At 43.7% G+C, this 23,793-nt stretch overlaps 3 protein-coding genes and 1 long non-coding RNA gene across 9 annotated transcripts in view; 2 read left to right on the top strand and 2 right to left on the bottom strand.

Annotated features, from left to right (window-relative positions):
- The window catches only part of NOXRED1 (NADP dependent oxidoreductase domain containing 1), an 8,494-nt gene extending 5,758 nt beyond the window's left edge, over nucleotides 1–2,736 (bottom strand). For 2 of the 4 annotated variants that reach the window (XM_083502901.1, XM_083502902.1), the window contains exons 1-2: nucleotides 1,602–2,148; nucleotides 915–1,063 (exon numbers count right to left, since the gene is read on the bottom strand). In XM_083502901.1, coding sequence (XP_083359027.1) covers nucleotides 915–1,063; nucleotides 1,602–2,020 — 568 coding nt within the window. In that variant the 5' untranslated portion in view covers nucleotides 2,021–2,148. Of the gene's footprint in view, nucleotides 1–914; nucleotides 1,064–1,601; nucleotides 2,150–2,522 lie in introns of those variants that run through there. The other 2 variants (XM_083502904.1, XM_083502903.1) reach the window with 2 other exon arrangements.
- The window catches only part of SAMD15 (sterile alpha motif domain containing 15), a gene marked incomplete at its 5' end in the record, with an annotated part of 18,149 nt that extends 9,853 nt beyond the window's left edge, over nucleotides 1–8,296 (top strand). The window contains one exon of one of the 2 annotated variants that reach the window (XM_083503311.1): nucleotides 7,560–8,296. In XM_083503311.1, the coding sequence (XP_083359437.1) occupies nucleotides 7,560–7,577 (18 nt within the window). In that variant the 3' untranslated portion in view covers nucleotides 7,578–8,296. Of the gene's footprint in view, nucleotides 1–255; nucleotides 829–7,559 lie in introns of those variants that run through there. The other variant, XM_083503310.1, reaches the window with a different exon arrangement.
- Nucleotides 4,843–23,793, bottom strand: VIPAS39 (VPS33B interacting protein, apical-basolateral polarity regulator, spe-39 homolog). Of its 2 annotated transcripts, none has more exons than XM_083502740.1 (20): nucleotides 23,221–23,793; nucleotides 21,557–21,649; nucleotides 20,398–20,494; nucleotides 19,513–19,656; nucleotides 18,901–18,939; nucleotides 18,303–18,367; nucleotides 16,824–16,880; nucleotides 15,478–15,570; nucleotides 14,795–14,828; nucleotides 13,791–13,893; nucleotides 13,393–13,420; nucleotides 12,933–13,006; nucleotides 11,960–12,035; nucleotides 10,771–10,905; nucleotides 9,898–9,939; nucleotides 9,479–9,568; nucleotides 8,842–8,928; nucleotides 8,303–8,392; nucleotides 6,935–7,039; nucleotides 4,843–5,598 (listed from the first exon to the last, which is right to left on the bottom strand). In XM_083502740.1, the coding sequence occupies exons 2-20, from the start codon at nucleotides 21,647–21,649 to the stop codon at nucleotides 5,578–5,580; spliced, it is 1,473 nt and encodes a 490-aa protein (XP_083358866.1). In that variant the 5' UTR covers nucleotides 23,221–23,793; the 3' UTR covers nucleotides 4,843–5,577. The 2 variants fall into 2 exon arrangements, with proteins under 2 accessions (XP_083358866.1, XP_083358867.1); XM_083502741.1 differs by having other exon boundaries at nucleotides 23,321–23,793.
- Nucleotides 13,833–20,586, top strand: LOC310707237. The gene is made up of 2 exons (XR_014526401.1): nucleotides 13,833–13,959; nucleotides 20,407–20,586. It is a non-coding gene; the product is annotated as an uncharacterized lncRNA (long non-coding RNA).

The raw sequence follows: 23,793 nt of genomic DNA, 5'->3' as shown, positions 1-23,793 counted from the left end.
CATGCACTTTCAGCTAAGAGCACAGTGGTGCTCTCACCCAAGCACAGAGGGATTTGTTTCTGAGTAAACCTGTTCAGGACTGCACTGCAAGGTTGTGTGATCCTACACACAGAGACAGCTCACTTGGTTTGTATAACATACACCGTTCCAATAATCTGAAGTGGATACCAAACAGAATGCTGATTATTGTATCCTACCTTTCTCTACCATTAAAAGCCAGTTTCAGTAAAACACTTCTTCCACCATCACTTCCAGATGATGTGCAGCCTCTGCTTCCTGGGTAGGTGTACAGCATAGTTACAGAGAAGCCACTAAGAACATCTCTATGTATGCCCTTAGAGCACATGGTGTACTTATGAAGATGTTTTCCATCTGCCTTAATGTAGAGGGCACTGGGGTGGAGTTAATGTCTGTAATTTGTTTTTGAATACATTAACATGAAAGAAAATGGGCCACAACAGTGATGTGAGATGACTTCATTATAGCCAAGTCCTCTCGTCTGATGACACTTTGAGAAATTTGCATAATGACCGCAGATAGCTGTCATACACCACAGTTCTTCTGGGCTATGGAGGACTGAAGCCTCTGTCCCAGAAACAAATGCAAAAAAATAATCACCTGGCACTATTTCAAAAACTCTGGTTTAAAGTCTATAATTCAAAAATCGCCAAACCTCAGAAACTGGCCACCTTTCAAAAACTATAAAAAGACTTTTAATATTCCTCCTCTTTATCTTCAGGGGTGATTATTGGAAAGGATTTCATTGTTCTAAGCTTCCCTCTATCTAGTTATTTCCTGTTGTTTACCAATCATTTGGAATAAAGACCTCCACCTGGATCTCTAGGCAGGAGTGCACCTAAATTTTGTGATTACTAAATTGATTGCTGAATGCCTGTCAAGCACCTGAGTCTTACCCAGAGTTTCTGGACGCCTTGTAGATATCTGGATGCTCTTTCCTGACATGCCACCCAGATGCAACATTGTCCTGGCCAGCTGTTTCCCAATATGGCCTCCACCAATAATCCCAAGCTTCAGGCCTTGGCTGTCACCCTCTCTTTTCTGCCTGAGGAAGAACATAAATGGCAGTGTCATTCATTCGTTTTATTTGTATGTTGCTTTTACATGCACAAAAATGCTAAAAGTAGCCTGCAACAAGAAAACAGGAAGGCATCTCACAAACAATTTCATAATAACATAGCAAAAAAACACAACAGCAAATATAATAGCATATGAAAAATGTCAATACTATAAATCCAATGAGATTACACAAGCAACATCCAGCACCCAGTAGCAAAAATAAAAAGCAACTCTACAATTCTATGATTTTATGTGATTTTCATCCCTCTTTAATATCCATTACAAACAATGTCTTGCATCATGGACAGATCAATAAACTCAAACTCTGTTGAAACAGAACAGGAGGAGGAAAGCTGCACAAGTCAGAATGAAGTCTTAAGATAAAAGTGTGTGAGGTCCCTTTATGCTTTGCCCCTGTAGACCACAGACTGAGAAAAGGGAAGAAAGTGGTGTTCTGTTAATATAATGCAGCTTTAATCCACAGCAGGTAATCTTACAGGAACGCTTTTTGTTCCATACTTTACCTGGTGGCTTGGAGCAGTCTGCAGAAGAAGAATGCGTGGGCACAGGCAGTCACTGTCAGTCCTTTGGCACGGCATCTTAGGCTCATCAGGGGCTCATGTATCCCTGCTCCATAGTCAGGCTGAAAGGTCTTCAGGTTCACCATAATATCATCCATCTTGAGCTTGAACACAAACCTTCTGTGGTGAGCGGCAGCTGCAATAGTGGCAGAATGGTCATCCATTTCCAACTGCTCTGTGGTGACCACCCTTTCTGCAAGGGTGAAATCAACTATTGTGCATGTGGCCATTCTTGTGTGCCACCCAGAGCTTCGGGTACTTTTGCCTTTAGTCAACCACACAGGGAAGTGGCACAGAACGAGAAACAAACTTCTCTGCCACAAACTCTGTGCTTCCAACAAAAGGGGGAGACCTCCAGACATTACCTCTGTGGCTATTTGCACAGCTCTTGGGAATGAATGGAGTGGATGTCCCTTGTCCTTCAGCCCATGCTCAGTTCAAAATATAGCCTTAAAAAAATAAAGAAAAAGAAACTAGCTACTGACCAAAGTCATCAATTTGCCATCAAGAAGAAGAAGAGTTTGGATTTGATATCCCACCTTTCACTCCCTTTTAAGGAGTCTCAAAGCAGCTAACATTCTCCTTTCCCTTCCTCCCCCACAACAAACACTCTGTGAGGTGAGTGGAGCTGAGAGACTTCAGGGAAGTGTGACTGGCCCAAGGTCACCCAGCAGCTGCATGTGGAGGAGCGGGGAAGCGAACCCCTTATTACGAGTCTACCACTCTTAACCACTACACCACACTGGAGGATAGTACTATTGAAATGGAAGGACCTATCTTGTCCTGTTGAACCATTGGTGGCCATGAGAAGCAAAATTGCCTCCGCCTGGCACAAGAAAGGGGGAAAGAAGGAAAGACCCTCACCCAATTACCAGCTTTCACATCCGCTGAAAGAAACAGGCAGCTGCAGTGCACAGCATCCCATCCCTTTTCACTCCAAAAGCTTCTGGGTCCTGCTCAACTGCCACGCTACCAAACAAAACCACCGTCGTCATGGCAAATGCCTGGTAACTGAACCTTGTTTCTAGAACCCATTTTTGCACGTGATGACTTCATAATTGCTGCCTTTAAAGGGGACAGCAAATCATTTCCCTCCCTACAGGGAATCTGAGCAAATCTTTAAAAGGTACAGACTACTTTGAACTGTCTTATATGAACTTTCCAGAGCTTTAGACATCTTTGTCTAAATCTGCTGATACCTTGTGTTGAAAATTGTTATTTAGTATGAACAGCCATTATGACTGCAGAGTCTAAGGTGGCTGACTTTCTCTACTCTTACGATATATGCTTATGTGTGAAGGGAAAATTCTACACTAAATTCAATTTATTTTAAAAATGACTCTTACATTAAATTATGTGTTCCAGACTAACTGTCCCTTGTGTCCTTTGGGGTTGAAGTGCCTTCCAAGACAGGCACAAGGAACATTTATATCCTTGACCTTTAATGAATAAGAAATTACCAGGGCAACTTACAAAAAGCAAAACTTCTTGCCTTATTTTTCACCTTAAAGCAAAACAGGGGAAATGAATGCAGTTACCTAAAAATATAAACTTTAAAACCAGGCATACCAGAATTGGCCTATTGACACATGTGGTACTAGCTTACGTATAAACCATACATTAAAGCTGTTCTCTTCATATACTCTAAAGCAGCCTTTCTCAACCTTGGATCCCCAGATGTTCTTGGACTGCAACTTCCATAAACATTGACCACTGGCCCTGATGGGAACTGTAGTCCCACAACACCTGGGGACCCAAGGTCGAGAAAGGCTGCTCTAAAGGAACATCTGAAAATAGTCAGTGTTAAAAGCTTGCTTCTAGTGGTTAGATGGGAGTTTGAATCTTCTCTCCCAGTTCCAAGTTCAACAGCTTACTGCTTTGCATGGCCTGGCAGGAATATGCAAACAGGATGTGCAAGGGTGGTAGAGCAACTGAAGAAAGTCCCCAGTTAAGAGTCCCTGGCTTCTCCAGGTAAGACTAGGAAAGACACTCTGAAACCATGGAGAACTGCTGCTAGTCAAGTGTAGGTAATACTGAGCTATATGGACCATTGGTCTGACTCAGGCTAAAGCAGCTTCCAATACATGTGCAAGTGAATTCTTTTGAGTCCAGCGTGAATCAACATCACTATACTGAAATGCCTGTGGCATCATAGAATTGGAAGAGACCCTGGGGGCAATCTAGTCCAGCCCCTGCAATGCAGGAATCTCAACACCCATCACCTTATCCCGTACAGTGGTGCCTCGCAAGACGAAAAGAATCCGTTCTGTGATTCTCTTCGTCTAGCGGTTTTTTCGTCTTGCGAAGCAAGCCCATTGACGGATTAGCGGATTAGCAGCTTTTAGCGGCTTATCATCTTATCGGATCAGCTGATAAGCCGCTTAGAAAAAAGGGGGGGAGAGGAAAAAACCCGCAGGAACTCGCAAGACATTTTCGTCTTGCGAAGCAAGCCCATAGGAGATTCGTTTTGCGAAGCACCTCCAAAACGGAAAACTCTTTCGTCTAGCGAGTTTTCCGTCTTGTGAGGCATTTGTCTTGCAGGGCACCACTGTATGTGCCCACTTGACTGCTTTGATTGGTGGACTGGCACTACAGGTGCCCACATACCCATTCTGCATTTGTAAGAACTTGATCCTTTAATGCGACAGTGCCTATACTTTGGAACTCCCTATTGAGATCAAGCAGGCATCTTCACTGCACTCTTTAGACAAGTATGCACACTGGAGGTTATTGCTCGTTTGTTACTATTTTATGCATTTTTTGTGTTCTTAAACCACCCTGTGATCCTTGGATGAAAGGGCCATATAGGAATTTAATACATAACAATAATAATAAAACAACACCCAGATGCTTAGAAAGTTGAGGTAATATTCATGTGTTTTAGTATTTAAACTTTTGTATGTTTTGTAGTTGGGTTTTTCTTGATTTTTCTGTTTTATATTTTGTAGGGTTTTTTTTAAAAAAAAATATTGAGTGGTGTTTTAATATAAATATAAACATAAATATAAAAGTATGTATGTCCTCTCACTGAAGAGTCACAGTGGACAAAAACGCTTTAGAGTCCCTAGATAATAATTTCCCATTTTACTTACAATCCCTTGAGGGTACAACCCCATGATAACCCCAGCTGGCTATTCTACTTTTGCAAGATAAAAAAAGCAAGAAAATACATTGCAGTCACACAGAGGGAGGCAAAGCTTTATTTACAGGAACGGAAAAAATGAAGGAGGAAGAGGGCAGAAGAGAAAGGGATCTAGGCCTGTGGTACATTTTATGAAAGAAGTACCAAAGAACAAGTAGTCTTAGTAGCCCTTGCTGAGGGAAAATGCAACCATTGTCCAAGAAGCATATTGGTCAGTCTCCAACTAGAATTGGTTTTATGTTCTCCTTGGCCTAAAGGCAAGTGGTTATTGTACAATGATCTGGGGAGAAGAACACGGGTGGGGTTAGATCGCCTTGAAGAATCTTTATACAGCCCATCCTCAGTTAAATAAAAATCCCAATTATCTTGAGTTTCAATCCTATCAAAGCAGCCACTGTCCCGCACTTTGGACCTGGATAAAATGAAAGGACTGGAAACAATTCCTATAAATAACAATTTCACAGGGAGCCATCCTTCCTGACTCAGATGAACAGATAGAAGTGTTTAGGTGCCAGCTTCTTGATCACATGTACTTTTCTCATTTATGCGATCATGTTCTATTCATCATATGGTCAAGTTGAAAAGAGAGTGCTGGATTTCAGCTTTTTAGCTTTGGTTCTGTTGGCTGAACATCTCCTTTGGGTTCTGTCCCAGGATCCAAAAGCAGAGCCAGCTACAATCTGGGCAGTGGATTAAAACCAATGCAGAGCTATGTTTGGCAGCTTGCCTTCATTGTTCCAGTAAAATCAGGCTTCTTCCATGATGAGTGAGCAGCTCTCAATTCTTCCATCGGATTTGCTGAAAGAGAAACAGAATGAGATATGGCTAGTTTCAAATATCATCACACCTCCCGGCTGCCTGGACAACAGCCAGTGAACCGACACCTGTCAAAACAGATGGGGAGAGAGGACTCCATACTCAATTTGTGAGAAAACAATGGGAGTAAAATTATATATTTTAATCTTTTAACCAAAATAGAGATATTAGACTTTACTTTCAGTGCAGCTAAGTGACAATCCGGTAGAAACAGAAGAGCCAAATGAAAACCAGCAATCTTGGGTTAATGCTTGAAATGGATTAATAAAAAATCCACGTTAGAAGCCCTGTTTCACACAAGCTTATAGGACATATAGGAAAGCAAACAACAAGCAATTAACTTGCACAAATCATCTCCATTAAGTAGAAGGTAAGTTTTACTGCCATCTGTATCATTAAAGGGGATTAAGTCTTTAAGCTTCCGATTTAGGAGAAGGATTTTGTACACAGAAATCATGCCCTGAATGTTCTTGGTTTCTAGCTGTATACTGTTACAAGTCACTACTACATTGCAAATTGGAAATGAAATTGAATCTGAAAGGTAGAATTGGATTTCTGGAGGCAGCAGGGGAAAAGATGCAAGCTAACAGTTGACTCTCAAAGCAACTGCCTGGCATGATAAACGAACACAGATACTTGGCTTTTGTTTTGTTTTGCCCCGATATAAAAGTGATACCACTATCTCACAAGAGTCTCCCTTACAAAAAAAAAGTCAGCTTGTGGTATGAGTTTGATGATGTCTACCACACATGAGAAAATGAAAGGATAAAGCTGTGACAAGAGCCAACAGTAGGATCATTAAACAGTTATCAACCGCTCTTCCCAACATCACTTCTGCTTGCCCATATTGCTCAACCTCACTTTCTGCAACTAAATCAAAGCTGGCACCTGGAAAAAAACGGAATGAGAGCAAACCAGGGCCGTCTTTACCTGGGGGCACAAGGGATGTGGTGCACCCGGGCGCCAAATTCTGGGGGACGGCCACCACTGAAGCTGCCTAAGCCCTTAACTGCGACCCCTGGGTGATTGCTGTTGATGGGTTGTTTCCGTTCTCTTTTGCAGAAGAGCTGCAGAATCAACATATCTGGCGGCGCCCCCTAGTGGTGTCTTTCATGTTTGCATAGCAAAAATGGAAAGATGGGAGTTATTGTTGCCGCTTTTTATGAGTTATGAGCTGCCCCTCTATAAAAAGCTGAACAACCTTGACCTGCCCCCCCCCCAAAAAATTGGGGGTGCTGGGCGGATTTTTGCACCCCTGCACCACATATGCTAAAGACAGCCCTGGAGCAAACTGTGTGAATGAGTTGTTCCTTCTTACCGGGTTGCTGAGGATGCTATCAATCTTCTCCTCTGCTGGAGAACCCCGATCAACTTTACACCTGTACGCCATCAACTGGAGACGATCCTTCAAGTCTTTGTAGGTCTAGTTAAAAAGCAAAAGCCAGCTAAGGTACACGGCAGTCCTCTATCTCAGAGTGATAGAGCACAGTTGGCCTTCTCAGTGCCTGCACTCTGGAACTCCCTCCCAGGAGACACAGACTTTGGCCCATCATTAATGGCATTCCACCATCAAATCAAGGCATTCCTTTTAGAAGGACAGCTTTTGAAACTTGGGCATCTTAAGCATTGCTAGAAAATAGTTTTTAACTCTGCTGGAAACTCTTACTAATAGAATTGGGTTTTGGTGGAAGAATGCGGTTTTTACTCCACTGTTCTTAGCCCTGCTGTCATTTTTATCATTTTGCTTCTCTACTATAATGTTCTTTTAATTTTCTGTTGTCTGCTAGCTGCCCTGGACTCTGCTTGATGAAAGTTGAATAGATATGCTTTAAGTAAATAAGCTGCCTGTGTGGAACCAAATGGTGAAACGCATGTAAACGTCATCTTGAATTAATTGGTATGAGTTGCTACATATCACATATGCTTATGTGCTTGCTTTACAGCCTTATCTTTTGGCATAATTGGGAGAGGGGAAGCTGTTACCCAGGCCCATTGGCTGCCTGCCAACTATTCTCTTATCTGAGAGATGGATGAGAGTTGGGAACGGGCCTCTAAGGCAGGGGTGAGTTACCTGGATTATTGTTGCCAGCTTGCTTTTTGTATGAGTAACACTTAACATATTAAACCCTCATGGATAAAGCCATGGTGCTTGCTACTTCAGCATCCATTCTGAGGTGAAGCAAGGAAGCCAGCATTGTATTGTTGTATGTGAGTCTCTTGATGTATCTCTCTATAGTAAACCACTAGGACAGATCACTCAGGTGTTCTGGGCATCTTTCTTTGGAATCCCTGCAGCTGGGTCCTTAGGGGTATCAGTGAATCTTTCATGCTGGTCTGTATCTGGATCCTTGGGACAGAGCACTGCCCCAGTGGAGAATCAGTGCTTTCACTTCAACCTTTTTGGAAAGGAAGCAGTTCTTATCCTCTGGGGGAGAAATGTAGCTCAGGGGTAGAGCAGCTGCCTTGTATAAAACAGTTTCAACCCCTGGCATCTCCAGGTAGGGCTGGGAATGCCCTCTGTCTGAAACCCTGGAGAGCTGCTGCCAGTCAGTGTAGCCAGCACTGAGATAGATGGACTAATGGTTTGACTCTATATAAAGGCAGCGTCTTATGTCCAAGGACAGACTTCCCAGAACCGTCAGGAACAAGAGTCGCCTCCTCCCCAGCACACACAGCAAGGACTCACATCTATAACAACGTCATGGCACTTGTATTTCATTGCGAGGTTCAACTTGGTCTCAACATCTTCTACCAGGCGCACGTACTCCTGTAAGACCTGCATAAGAAAGACAGGAAGCATCAACAGAGCAGAGCTACCCCAAACTACTCTTCTCCATCTCCCAAGTTTATCTGTAAACCACATTTCTCTGCACCTGCCTTCCTCCATCAAAGGGAGTTGCTTTTGCTTAAATTTATTCTTGTTTATATTTCTGGATATAAAAAAAATTATACTGCAAAAGGCACACGGTCAAGCCAGCAACCCCATGCTCCATATGTCAAACAAAAATAAATTAACTCAAAGATAGATTTGATTGAGAAAACCATCAAGGAGTAGGAAAACCAAGCACAGCCAGAGGGGCTTCTCCCTTCCAACATCTTATGCACAACCAAATGAAGATGAATATACTTGTGGCAGACATGAAGAAATTGCAGGGAAGAGTTAGAAATCTCTAACCTCAGAGGCAGGATACTGGTTTGCTGAAACAGGGCAAGTCACTCACTTACTTGTACTGGGGCATTGTTCCGCTGCAAGATCTCCACTACCCGATGAAAACCAATAGGAGCTTTCTTTTTAGTGTAGCCCAACCAGTTCTGAAATCACAATACGAAAATCACATTAACATTAGATCTTGTGACAAAAGCAACCCAGAGATTCCAGGATGGGAAATGCAGCAAAAAAATTCTTAATAGCAAGCAAAGGATGTTCAAGACAGCTCCTCCTCTGTCTGCATGCCCCTCCTTATACACTCAAATGGCAAAAGCACCCTTCCTTTGGCTGAGGATGCCGCTCTTTTTCAATGGAGGTTGACTGCAGAATTTATGAACAGCTTCCCACATCTACCACTGTATTCTCAGTCTGTGCCGCATCCTTAAAGGGAAAGAGTGAAAGAGGCCTGAAACAAGGATCTACTGAAGTATGAGATGATCTCTAGTGTATTACAGGAGGGCAGGTATCTTAAAGCAGAGGTGGCAAGTATATAGACTGGGCTCTGTTGGCAGATCCCGGGTGATTTGTACAGTCGAACAACATCTGGGAGAGTCGCATCCTTGCTTTGTGTCAAGCAGAATGACTCATTGATACTCGTGAGCCAATGAAGGCCCAATATTTGGCTCAGGCTTTGAGAAAACCACCGGGACTCACCTTGGTGGTGAACAAAGCATCTACATCATGCCAAGCCCGGAGTTTGGCACGAGCAGCCAGGGCTGTCAGCACATACTGTTTGTCTGGGATCTAGAAGGCAGAAACATTGAAATGTTAGAAAAGGCATTGACAGCAGGTTGGGTTGCGAGCTCCTGGTTGGCACCAATCAATTCTTAAGGTACAACCCAGCAACTAGATGAAGTGCAGCAATATCTGGAAGGCACAATGCCAAACTGAAGTGCTAAAGGCCAGTGCAATGAACTTTGCTATACTGAGCTGCTGCGGCTAGACTTGGTCATCTGTTGCAGGACTTAATTCCTTCACCCAAAGCACACCTTTGCCTTATTTCTGCACATTTCTAACAGTGTTGCCCTCTCCTAGAATGCACAGATATTATACCCAGCAGACAGCTCCCTTACCTTGAAGGTTTTCTTCAAGTTTGCTGGACTACTGAATGTTCCCTGGAAGGAAGAGACATGGCAAATTTAACAAAGGAGAGGGGATAGCGATGACCCATCCTAGTTGGTACCTCAACTATTCTGTAATATTCTATTCTATAGATGGCAGGCAATTTATAGAAAACTGGCGATATTCTGATCACCTCTTTCTCACGACCAAGTCTGAGTCTTGCACTATATACTCTCTAAAACCTAGTCTCCTTTAGCTCTGCCAAAACAAATCAAGAACTGACTTAAAGTCTATAATGCCAGAAAATTTATTTTAGCATTTTCACATCTAATCCATCTATCCATCTGTTCATCTTTACACACATTTGCAAACACAAAAATAACTGTACATTGTACCTTTTCTTTCAGTAAATTATTATTTTAAATACCCAATGCTCACTTAACTTGTTAGCTAACCTCTAGCTAGCCACTCTTTATTATTTTTATTTTTTATTATTATTATTATTATTATTATTATTATTATTATTATTATTATTATTATTATTCTACTTTTGGAATATGATGTTCCAAACCTTTAACAACCACTGCATTACTAATGGTGCATTACTTTCTTCCAGTTATAGCTAATATTTATTATAATGGGAACTGGTTGAACCAAGTACATAAGACAGGAAGGAGTCTCCCATACAGTATCCCTATACCTAGCCCAGCTATTCACTTTCTCGGAAATCCTGCAATACTTGAACAGAATATTGCCAATTTGGAGGCAACAGGCTACTTTGGTTGGCCAGGCCATGTGAGCCAAATCTTGCTCCCCCTTTTCTTCGGCAGGGCATGAGGCTTCAGTAACTAATACAGAGGACCCACCATATTTGTTACCCTAACCTCAGTCTCCGTGTAGTGATAGAAGCAGGAGTAGAAAAGCGTGGTGACCAGTGGCATGTTTAGGATGGAGGCCTTTCGAGGGTACTTCCGAAATATCTCCGTCTGCCCAGCTGACTCTAAATGCTTGTCATTTACCTGGGGGGGGGGGGACCAGAAAAAACATGCTGTGTGAAAAACAAGGATAATTATAAGGTAATATAATAGGGACAAGGATGACCAGTTTTAAATCTCAGCTCAAATCACGAGGCATACTGAGGCAGAAATCATACAAGCATTTACTCAGAAATAAGGCCCACTACAGGTAGTGGGGCTCACTCCCAGGTAAGTGGACACTGGGCTGCACTCTTAGTCATCTTAGTCCAGCCACTGTCTTTCAGCTCAAGCTGCCTCACAGGGTTGTTGTGCAGGAGGGAAAAGGGAAACTTCTTGCATGTCATCCTGAGCACCTTGGAGGAAAGGTGGAACGCAAGTAGTAATATTTGTTAAAATTTGTATCCTGCCTTTCCACCAAATGGTGCTCAAGGCAGCTAACAAGAAGACACAAAACACAAAAATGCAGCGGTAAAGACAGGTAAAACACAACAATAAAATTGATAAACATAGTTGAAACAATTTCAGCAAACTGACAACAGCCATACCAGACACCATATGCCCGAAGCTTGTCTAAAAATGCCTGCCAGTGGAAGGTTATCAGAGACAGAGCCACTGTATGATTTTATCCACTGCCTGCTTTTTGTATTTTTTATGTATACCACTTAGAAACTTTGGTGGTTAAGTGGTATAAAAATAGCAGAAATAAAATAAAAATAATTAAAGACAGGCTTCCAATGGCATATTACTTATTATTAATAACAGTAGGAGTTTCAGGTTGTTTCTTTAAAAGCAAGAATAGTAATCTTATTCTTGTAAGTAAGTAATCTTACAGCCAAGTCTTATAAATCAGTGCAGGGCTGTAAGTTATCAGCATGACCTGAAGGCTAAACAGTCTCTCAGCATCTATCATGATGGACTGGCTACAGCAAGAAAACCATCCTACATGCTAGATGTGGCTTGCTTGATTAAGCCAAGCCCCTAGTAATTTCCCCCCTTTCAATCCAAGTAGGAAGCTTTGGTATTACAACAAACAGATCAGAGTCAGGAGGGAGAACTCCCAGTCACATGTGCCCAAAGGCGGAGCAAGAGACCTTACCTCAATGATGATCTGCCTCTCCAGAAGCGTATAATGGTCTTGAACATGAGCAGCATCTTCCAATGAAAATGGCAACCTAAAATTGGAGAAGAGTTTCTTTTCAGTTTTGGATTTCTCCTTTTATATATAAAAGGTTTGCTGATTTTGTCCATCCTTAGTTCCAACTGGGTTGTTGTGCATGACAATGTTGAAGCGTATATTATGAACTACAGATAGGTAGCCGTGTTGGTCTGCCATAGTCAAAATAAAAAAATTCCTTCCAGTAGCACCTTAAAGACCAACTAAGTTAGTTCTTGGTATGAGCTTTCGTGTGCATGCACACTTGAAGTGTGTATCTGAAGAAGTGTGCATGCACACGAAAGCTCATACCAAGAACTAACTTAGTTGGTCTTTAAGGTGCTACTGGAAGGAATTTTTTTATTTTGATTATGAACTACGTTGGTGGTTATTTTTGGAGCTCCCTGCCCACCCTAAAAATGAGCTGCTTTCAATTTCTGGCCTACTGGGAAATGTCAGGGATTGGCCCTAAGATCTTTAACAGGGTTGGGGGACCTCTGGCCCTCCAAATGTTCCTGGACAACAGCTCCCATCATCCTTGACCACTGGTCCTATTGACTAGGGCTGATGGAAGTTAAAGAGTCCAACAACAACTGGAAGCCACAGGTTCCCCAATCCTACTTTTGTCTGTCCTGAACCTACCACTGTTCAGCTTCACTGGATGATCCTGGGTTTTAGTACTAGGAGAGAGGGAGAAAAATGCCTCTCTATTCATTTCTCCACATCTAACGTCATGTTAGGGACTGCTGTCACCATTTTTCTAACTTTTTCTAAATGTTAAAGCTTTTCTTCATTGCTCTTCCCCTTCCTGGTTTGCAGGAACAGTAAGGCCATTCTGCTTACTGGCAATCACCTCACGTCTAGGGCTCAAACTCATTTCATCCTATAAAAACTAATGTCTGCATAACCTACTTACCCAACGCAACCTTTCAGAAACTCCTTTCGTTTCTCCACATCCTGGATCATCAGGTGCTCACGGTACTGTGTCAACTGGAGAAGGCAGGAACAGACACACACAGCAGGCTCAAGAAGGGTTGACTTAAACTAGTAGGATGTGCAGAGTAAATATATACTGAATGGATACAGGGGCGGCCCGTCCCGTTTCGTCAACTGAGGTGCAATGGGAAGGTGTTGCCGCCTCCCTGCAGCTGAAGCCTCACGTCCTGGGGTTATGTGGCTGTGGCTTCTGGCAAGATCCCACCAGAAGCCATTCTGCAACCCTGGCAGCAGCAGGAATGCTTGTGGGGTGCTACCCCATGGGATTCTGCCACCTGAGGCAGCTGCTTCAGTTTGCTGGGGCCAGCCCTGAGTGGATGTCTCGGGACATCTTTGTTTCCTACAAATAAGAAGTGAGCCAGGGCATGATGGATACTCACTGCAACCTCCTCTGTCCTGTCCAGGAACCTGCAGAGGAAAAACAAGCATCAGTCCTGCTAAGCACTAAGGATGGGCAAATCTCTCCATTTCAGTTTCTCATTCTTCCATTCTTAAAATTCAGTTCCCCAGATTTTCACATTAGTTTGTGATTTTTTTTAAGTCCTCTTGAAAATTCATCAGCATTTGACTGTGAATTTCTGCTAATATACAAATTTTCTATTTTTGCTCCAAAATACACATTCTCGCAAAACAACTGAATATAATGCATCATTGTATCTTATTTTCACTGATATAAGAGTTTTTACGTACATTTGACTCTAGCATATGCATTTTTATACATATTACTTGGCAGGTAAAACTGCCCTGCAAAACAAGAATTGCTCTATTGGGATCTTACCTCAGCAGGTCCAGGAGAAGTTTTTGGTCCCCTGTTTCCTTGAGAAAGTGTATTAAATGGCGCAAGGCCACCTGCCGCAGCTCCAGCTCTCTGAACAGGATTTCTGGATGAACAGACAAGAAGTGCTTGACTGGCCTGGTCAGGAGTGAATCATTCTCATTCACATCAGGTATTAGCAGGAAGATGGCACAGCACTTTCTTTTATCTTAATAGATTTCATTTCCAATAATACAGGTGGCTAATGGTCTGGGATGCACACAATTGTCATCATATAGTTTGTCAGAACAGGTGAAAGCCTAAACTGGGGCCATCTTGGATTAATCAAGTTATTGATTTTGGGCACTGAATCCAAATGTCAGTGCTAATCGGTCACCTGAGGCAGCCTTTGTCAACTCAATGGCTTACTTGGATCCCAAATGTCTGTGTCAAGGCACCATTTCCATGGTGAATAAATTGCATTTTCCCACCATCCAAAAGGCAAAATATTGCCACAGAGGAAGTGCAGCTCCTTCTCCATCCGCCACTCCCTCCCAATATGTCAGCTGCAATAATGCTGTCTAGAACAGGCTTCCTCATCCTCGGCCCTCCAGATGTTTTGAGACTACAATTCCCACCATCCCTGACCACTGGTCCTGCTAGCTAGAGATCATGGGAGTTGTAGGCCAAAAACATCTGGAGGGCCGAGGCTGAGGAAGCCTGGTCTAGAACGTGATACACAAATGGTACTCATCAGATCTCTGATGGTGAGTGACAACAATCCTCATCCCCCAATCTCTCCATGCTTAGTAAAGTGCCGCTATAGTCAACCTCTGCAGCAAGGCTGTTCCCCTCCCACTCCAAACAAAGCTATCCCCTTCTAGTTGCTGGCACTAAAATTATGATGAACACAAACGCTGTGATAAGGAGGCAAAAAAAAAAAAGTAGTAATCTTAATGGTCTGGAAAGACAGCCAATCTGCCCTGGCCCCCTGCCACTGGGTCTAGCCACTTTTCAGGCACACATACCTTTCTTCAAGGTTCTCTTCAGAAATATTAGGATCTGAAAGAAAATGGACAACAAGGTGCTTATTTTCTGCCATGATCCTGAGGCATAACTGGAAATGGTTGCTTAGGAAGCAGATGCAACAGCATCTGATTTGTGGTATCTGCCCAGAATTGGAGAGAAACTGATTTCATATGCATGGTCAAGCTAGTGGCCTACAAAACCCAGGAGAATAAACTAGCCAGGCAGAAGTTCTCAATGGCGTCAGGGAAATAATCTTTCCCATCTCATTAACCTAATTGGGAGGTGACTTATAGTGGAACCTTGTATATGAAAAAGCACACTTGCGTTTTTCTGCTGCTTTAGAAACCTAAACATTTACATGGCATCTGGACCTTGGGACATTTTAGGGAAAATATTCGAAGAGCTTCATAAGGTTCATTTATACCTCATATCCTTGGAGGCAAGGGAAGTTAAGGAAATGCCTTGTCTCCTAAAATGCAACCTAATATTTCCAATGATCAACGAAACCAGTATCTAAAACTCAATTCCAGCTAATCAGAACCAATATATGAAAACTGATTGTAAAACCCCCCACATTCAGATGCAAATGGCCACAGAAACAGAAGTTAATGGGATCATACTAGGCTGTAGCCATGTATCCCCCATCCTGTTCTGCCCTACATTTTAAGATCACAGCACTTACGGCTGTAATGACATTCCCATCATGCACTGCAACAGCTTCATCCAGTAGCTGCAGCTTGTCCTGTAGGGAGTGAAACCTCTCCAGTGAGCAGATCTAGAACGGAATGACAATAATGGAAGGATTAGAGAGGAACCTGGATTATCTGAGTGGAGGCCTGCTTCACACAGGGTGGCTTCACACAGGTGGCTCATTATAAAACTCCTAAGAAGTGGAGCTGCAGTTGGTTAATCATTTGTATGTGTCATTTGTTCTCCATGCGGTTCAGGAGCCAAAACATACCAATGGAAGCCTTTGTTGCCAGAGTGGTAGTCTTGGCACAATTAAAATTATTCTGAGCCACCAAGACAAACAGCTTATCATGTGCTTCTATATCCATGAATTTGCAATGTGAGCAGATACACACACTGAAAGGTAGTCCTTACTGGGGATTTGTACAACAGGAATCCTCTTTCAGAAAAAGAATTTTGGTCACTCTATCCCAACTGCAGGCCTTAGATCACTACGCAAAGTCTCTGTTAGGAACCCACTGTCTAAATCAGGGCTTGTCAACCTGGTCCCTACTGCCCACTAGTGGGCATTTCAGGATTCTAGGTGGGCAGTAGGGGGTTCTGCGACACAAGCTGAATCCTCCTTCCATCGAGCACTGGTGGGTGGTAATGAAATTAAACCATCAAGAAAGATGCATTAGTGGGTGGTAGGTATAAAAAGGTTGACTACCGCTGGTCTAAATCTACAGAGCTGATAAACTAAGCAGAAACTGAGCCTTTATAGCCCCTGGGAACTTTCCTTTCTTATACCCCCATTTTCTCATCCTAACCTCTAAGACTAAAATGGAACAAAGAATTCACTTTCTAAAGGTTACAGAAAGGTTTCCTAAACACAGATGTTGTGTGGCATATCAGCTCATTGCCAGTTCTAAAGCAGCCAGGAGCAGCTTGTGTACTACCTCTATATTCACAAAAAATACCTTAGTTCCCCTTTGATCTACCAACGGAAAGCATCAAGAGCCCTGCACCAGATCTATGGATGCTTTCTCAGGATACCTGCTCCAAAGCTGTCAGTGAAATAACGTATTATTCCTTGCCATTTGGGACATGCTTCAATTATGGAGCAGAGTCTGCTACCTCTGCTATAATCCCCTGGCATTCCTGACATTTGCAGGACCTCAACTCCTCCTTTTCAGACAGGGAAATTACAGGGCTGTTCTTTACAGAGAACTCTGAAAAGCCACCAACAGCCACATCTCCAGCGTTGACATGCAGGAGCAGAAGAAATGGATATGCATGGGAGCACCACCCAAAAATTCAAAGGTTGGCCCTTTCAGAAGCAGGGAAGAAGAGTCTCACCTTGCCTCTCTGCAGCCGTCTTACTGTGTCTTTAGGGCTCCAGTCACTGCTGTAATCCTGAAATGTAACAAAACAAAAACATGATGCCTTTAACACTCAAAATATTTTGAGAAGCACAGATTCGGACAAACTCCTTCGTCTTATAGGTATGATTGAGATACCCCAACAGCAGGGTGTCAGAAGTAACATTGCTTGCATCCCATCAAATGACTCATAGGAGAGTCATTTGCGACTAGTATTGCACGCAAAAGCGCCCAAGACAGGTCTGGAACACAGCACAATAAAAGCAGCCACAGCCTGTGAGGACAGCTTTGTGGGAGGGATGACATATTTAAGATGTTCTGCAAGTAAAGGGCTGCAAGCCTGCGGGGGGGGGTGTGTGCATATGGTCTGCCATGCATTAAAGGTAAAGGTAAAGGTACCCCTGCCCGTACGGGCCAGTCTTGCCAGACTCTAGGGTTGTGCGCCCATCTCACTCAAGAGGCCAGGGGCCAGCGCTGTCCGAAGACACTTCCGGGTCACGTGGCCAGCGTGACATCGCTGCTCTGGCGAACCAGAGCCGCACACGGAAACGCCGTTTACCTTCCCGCTGGTAAGCGGTCCCTATTTATCTACTTGCACCCGGAGGTGCTTTCGAACTGCTAGGTTGGCAGGCGCTGGGACCGAACGACGGGAGCGCACCCCGCCGCAGGGATTCGAACCGCCGACCTTTCGATCGGCAAGCCCTAGGCGCTGAGGCTTTTACCCACAGCGCCACCTGCGTCCTGTTCTGCCATGCATTAGGATTGGCTTAAAATTGAATGTGTATCGTGCCAGGCTATGCCGCTGGTCACTGACAGTGAAAGAAAGTCGAAGAGCTGCATGGTCCCTGGGTATGGTCTGAAGGCCCCATAAGGCTACCACCTTGCAGCAGCTAAGTAGGTTTGGGTCTGATCAGTGCAGAGACTGCCTGGAAACCCCATGTAAGCCACCCTGGGTTCCAGGCTGGATGAAAGGCAGAATATAAATGTAAAAAAATAAAGGTTGATGCCCACTACACATTAGTCGTCCCTGATGCCAACATGTTCAGTGAGATTTGCTATCCATTATTTAAATGGACAAAATTAATACATTGTTATGATGGCAGTTTCCAGAAAAGGGACAATGCAGGAGCATGGTTCCTCACTTTCCTTTCCCACCCACTAGAGAGAATCTCCTTGCTTATTAAAGGTAGAGAGCTTCTAAGACAGCAATTCTGTGAACAAGTACCTGGGGGCAAGTCCCACTTGAACAGAGTGGAACCTGCACAGGATTGTGCTGTAAACCTCCTGACATCATCCAAGTATGTTCAATGAGGCTTACACTCAAATAAGCATGCACAGGATCACAGCCCTAGTCTCTGTGGGGACAGCCCTTGGTGAAGAAGAGGAGTGTTTGCAGCTTCAAACCCTTTCGCCCCTTAATGATGTCCTGAATCCAGGCTTCCAAAATTATACCTACCTTGTAGTCTGCTTTTGGTCTGCGCAGTTCTGGGGCGTAACTTTTAAATCCTGTGTCTGTAAGAGCTGAAGAAAGAACGACAGCATTTTTTTAAAAAAAACCCACACAATTTAGAGCCCTCCTTTCCATGTCATTTTGGTCCACCAAGTAGCTCAAAAACACTGCATTTGAAACAGAAGCACCATCAAAATTATGAAGTCACAATAAAACAGCACCAGTTACAACCAGAAGTTGTAAAAACATTAGAAAGAAAATCCTGGATGACTAAACCGCAACAAACACAACTTATCACCTTCTTTCTAAAAGCCAAAAGGGAGCAAGGAGTGCCAGCTTCAAGGGTAAAGTTATATAATGATCTCTGATGCTACTCTCTGTTAGCTACCTTCCCATATATTCTGTTTGGGAAGTAGGGCTCTGAATAGATACGGAAGTACTGTGGTGGGAAGGGAAAGCCAGAAAGAAGCAGCTTGCAGTACTCAAGGAGAGAGGTGGTCAGAATTTTAGCCAGGGAAATGGAGAAAGTGGAGCCAATTTCCACTCCTGTGCAAGGAAAAGCCAACCATTCAAGCAATCTGGGGACAAAGATGTAGATTCTTACCATCTGAAAGTGACTGAAAGCTCCCATGTTTGTTTCTTCCTGAAAAGAAAGAGCAAGTAAGAAAAGCTTAAGATAGCTAGATTTATCACCTCACATTGAAAACCCATTACACACCTAGGAATACTGTGTCCAGTTCTGGGAGTCCAAATTAAGAAGGATATTGACAAGCTGGATCATATGCGACCAAGCTTATTAAGGGTCTGGAAACCAAGCCTTATGAGGAATGGTTGAGTTGGGTATGTTTAGCCTGGGATATGGTAGCCATCTTCAAATAACTCAAGGGCTGTCACATGGAAGATGGAGCAAGCTTGTTTTCTCCTGCTCCGGAGGGTACGACCTGAACCAATGAATTCAAGTTACAAGAAAGGAGATTCCAACTAAATATCAAGAAGAACTTTCTGATGGTAAGAGCTATTCAACAGTGGAATGGACTCTCTCGGCAGCTAGTGATCTCTCCTTCCTTGGACACTTTTAAGCAGATGGATGGTCATCTGTTATGGATGCTTTAGTTGAGATTCCTGCATTGTGGGGGGCTGAACTAGAAAACTTGCAGGGTACCGGTACTTTCCAATTCTACAATTCTGTGATTCTAAGTCCCAATAAAGGTCCTACCTTTGAAAAAGCTGCTCAGTGAGTAAGAAGAGGCTTGCTTGGGAAATGCTCCGTATGAAGAAGAGCCTCTTTGCCCACCCAAGTCTTTTCCCTCAGCAGTATTGTTGCTGCTGGAGGCGGTCTCCTTGATTGACCAGGAAATGCCTATGGAGAGAGAGAGAGAGAAAAAAAGAACACAATCTGAGTAAATTCTCTAGCAAGCATAAGATGAGGCTTTTAAAATTCTAGAACAGAGAAGGGTTATTGATTCTGGAATACATGATTTTGGGCCTGGTTCTTATGTTTTGCTTTTCTAAATCATCACCTCATACGAGACATTTAACTCTTAAACTACCCTTGATATTTAAAAAACTCTCTTTCTTGGAAAACATATGGAAAACAGGAAAATCAGGAATATTCAAAGCACAGACTACCTTCATGGGAAATTCTTTGATAGGGAGGCTCATAGGAATGATGCACTCAGGATTTGGGGTAAGTAGTAAAGAATGAGTGAAGGAACAAGCCGAGTTTTCACAAAACACACCATGGTTTGGATTCCCCCCCCCCCCCATAATGTACCATCAATCTACTTGTTTTTGAAAGAAGCAGTCATTTTACTCCCTGCATTTGTTTGGCCTTGTTTGCACACTTTCCACTTATCAGAAACGGGTAGGGGGAATTCAAGCACACAAGAGGCAAAATAAACAATTGTGGTAATGTATGAAACCATTAGACACTTTTCCTACTTAACATTAAACACACTAAACCTCAGTAGGCCATATTTCCTAGTAGGTGTAGCTCTAACGACTGTAGCTCTAATGAGATTTTTCTTGTCAGAGGGCAGCAATAATCAAATTCAGATTCAAAGAATGGGTGATAGATGCAAAAACATTCTGCTCCACTTACTGCCCACAGGCTCCCCACTCCAGCTGAACTTCTCAAGATCATCGTCATCATCTACAATATCTCGGAGGCTGTTCACTGTTCGTTTCGACTCCTTCAGCTATGAACAAAACCAAAGTGAAAATGAAGGCAAGCCCTATTCCACCCAGATAGACTGTACACTTTCATTCTAAAGAACCGGTGTCCCAAGAACAGATGTATTCTATGTTTGTGCACAAGTTGAATTTATTTATCCATCAAAATTTGTATACCACTTACTCAACAAAAGACCTCTAAATAGTTTTTAAAATCTAAAATATTCATTTCAAAATATAGATAAAAGTGTTAGATACATGCCACACACAAAAAGTCAAACAAAACCTTATATACCAGATGCAAATTGTGAAAGAATGTTACAAGCCAAGTTCACACCTCATTTAAAATAATGCATATTTGCCCTGCAGCACTATTACATTGTTTTATTGGGTACCCATTTTTCAACTTTTACAAGACATTAAAATGGTTTGGCAGGGAACAATTTAGTAGCAGGAAAATAGATTTTTGAAAAAATGATGTGGCAAGAAAGGACTAAAATATATATCTGGAGTAAGGACTATTGGAGGCTATGATGTAGGGAAAGATGCTTTTACACGATACCAAATTTCTGAACCTGCAGATGCAAGCTCACTTTCAAGCACATCTTCACAACCACAAGGGCTAGAAACGTGTTCTGCTAATGAATGAAGAATGAGATGATCAGGAATCCCAGTTCTGTGCCACATATCTTGTGAAGTGCACACATTCAATCATACATGATGCTTCCTGCTCATATAAATACAGTGCACCCTCCGGATACGAACTTAATTCGTCCCAGGGTCCATACTTACCCTGAAAAGTCCATATGCGGAGGCGCCGCTTCTGTGCATGCAGTGAAACCCGGAAGTATATACTTCTGGGTTTGCTGCGTTCGTAACTCAAAATTATGCTACCCGAAGGTAACGTAACCCGAGGTACCACTGTATAGCAATTCCTCAATTTTACTTTCTTAATTGCTTCAATGGAAACATATCCATCAATAATTTTAAAAAGACTACACTATATGCAGATTTCTGCTTCCCTTAACATTTCAGGCAAGGAGACACTGCATAGTGCATTCTCAGTTTGTTCTGACTAGGAACTGTACCTGAAAAAGCTCATCATCTTCATCATCAAACGTAAATGCTTTACACTTGGAACTGTGCCAGTATTCTTCCTCATCAACCTTTATTCTGTTCATCTGAAAATAAGACTTTTTTCTTTACTGCATATATATTACCTTTAGTTCATTAAGAAATAATCCCTGACCACCTCACTATCCATGACCCATATCTACATGCTTCCAGTTTCCACCCAGAGCACATCACATAATTCATTGTCTACAGCCAAGTCCTACAATACAACTGCATTTGTTCAAGCTCCTCAGAAAGAGACCCACACCGTAGGTCTTGTGTTTTATTTTTGCAAAAATGCATTGACCATCAGGGAATATGCAAAATAAATTTAGGATGTAGCAAACAGATAAGGAAAACCAAAGACTGTGAAATGGCGGTACCAGCTCAATTATAGGCTTATTTTTTAAACGTCTGGTTAAGTTCTCAGTGGCACTTCGCTTAGGAAGTGTCTTGAAAAGTGCTCCTCTGTGCTGTTAATTTTAAGTAAAGCAAAGCAGATTTACCAGCCATAGAAGTGTGGCCAAAACTGACATCAAGAGTAACCTCAGAGACACTACACTTGTTTTCTTGATGCCACAGTTTAATAATCCTGCATCAAATATTTGCATACAATAGCTCTAAATTCAAGGACGGCCAGAAATCAGTACAGCTTCAAGGTATAGCTGATCTATTTTTACTGGCTCACTCTGAAGCTTATTGTCTTTCACTGAGCAACTGATCGATCTGACCAATACGGCATGTTTAAAAACACGCCACTCGAAATGACACAGGAGGCAATCCTACACCTGCTGCCAGAACAAATCTGCAAGCAAATCTGCATTTGTGATATTTGGCCTTAACTTCCCACCACTTAGTGGGAGAGAGAGTGGTGAATGGTGTCCATTGCAGCTGGCAAGGCAGAAGACAAGGAGGCCAACAGCAGGTCACGCCAAGATCAGTGTGAGGTAGAGCCATCCCATTCTAGTTACATCTCCTTCCTGCTCTTCCTTGCTCAGTTCTATGAGGAGGAGGAGGAAGCTGACAGGAAGCGCCACTCCCTGGACTGAATATAAGCAAGAAAGCAAATAGGCTGGCAGCTGTCTTAAGGCCGGACTGATGCTGCTGGGGCACTGCCCCATTGGCACTGGGTGGATTGGCCTCCACAGCGGGGGGGTGGGCAGTAGCCCCATCTTCCCCATAAGTTTCCACTGCAACATGACTTTAAGAAACATGCAAGTCCATTCCCCCAACATTTCTTTTCATTGCGTCTACTCCATTACTTGCTTCTCTGCCTATATTAGACTACAATCTCATTAGAGAGAGAGAGAGAGAGAGAGAGAGAGAGAGAGAGAGAGAGAAAGGTTAGAGAGAGGCGCCTATGCTAGAATGTAAGGCAGCAGCAGGCAACACGGGTGACCAGGGCCGGGACGGGACACCCATGAAGCAAGGTGAGGCGACTGCCTCAAGCAGCAGCGTCCCCAGGGGCGGAAGATCCCGATGTCCATCTTCATGACTCCGTATAAACAGCAGCGGCCAATGTTGCTGGCGGGGGGTGGGCATGAGATAATCGGCTGGGACCTCTTCTGGCCAAGCCCAAGTGCCAGGAAGGGGCGAGGCAGAAAGCGGGAGCCCGGCGCATCTCCACCCGATGACTTGCCTCAGGACACGGTCTTGCGCCTCCTCGCGGAGAAAGCCCCACGCCAGAGGAAGCGCCGGAGACCCCGTTCCCGCGACGGCGGGAGAAGACAGCCGCCTACCCTCGGAGGAGAAGGGCCGCCAGGACGGGGAGCGACGACCAGCCGGGCAGGGATCCGATCAGCACCACGCAGGTCCCCCGTCCATGCTCGGCGCTGGGCCCTGCGCCCTTCTGCGGGCCGCGTTCCTCGGCTCCTCAGGCAGGGAAAGAGAAAGGCGGTTGCTTTCGAAAAGCATCACGGGAGAGGTAGTTTTCCAGCTGCTTCCCCAGCCATCGATTTCGACTACAGAGCGCGGCGCGGCGGCGTTTCTCAGGCCGGCGCTTTACATCGGGAGAGGCTGTGCTGCGCTTCCCAGGCAGGAAGCCGGGCTGCCCTCAGCGCCGGGCCTTTCTCGCTCTCCTTTCTCCCCCGCTCCGCTTCTGTCACTACGGGTCATGGGCGGAGGCAAAACTCCTCCGTTTACGCGCCGCTTCTTTTGAAAAGGGCTGTGCTGCTTCGCTAGGCTTTAGGAGTGAAAGGGCTCCGGGCCCAGA

This window comes from Podarcis liolepis, assembly GCF_965112155.1.
Source record: "Podarcis liolepis genome assembly, chromosome: 1".
Lineage (NCBI taxonomy): Eukaryota > Metazoa > Chordata > Lepidosauria > Squamata > Lacertidae > Podarcis > Podarcis liolepis.
This window is presented reverse-complemented; position numbering and strand designations above follow the sequence as displayed.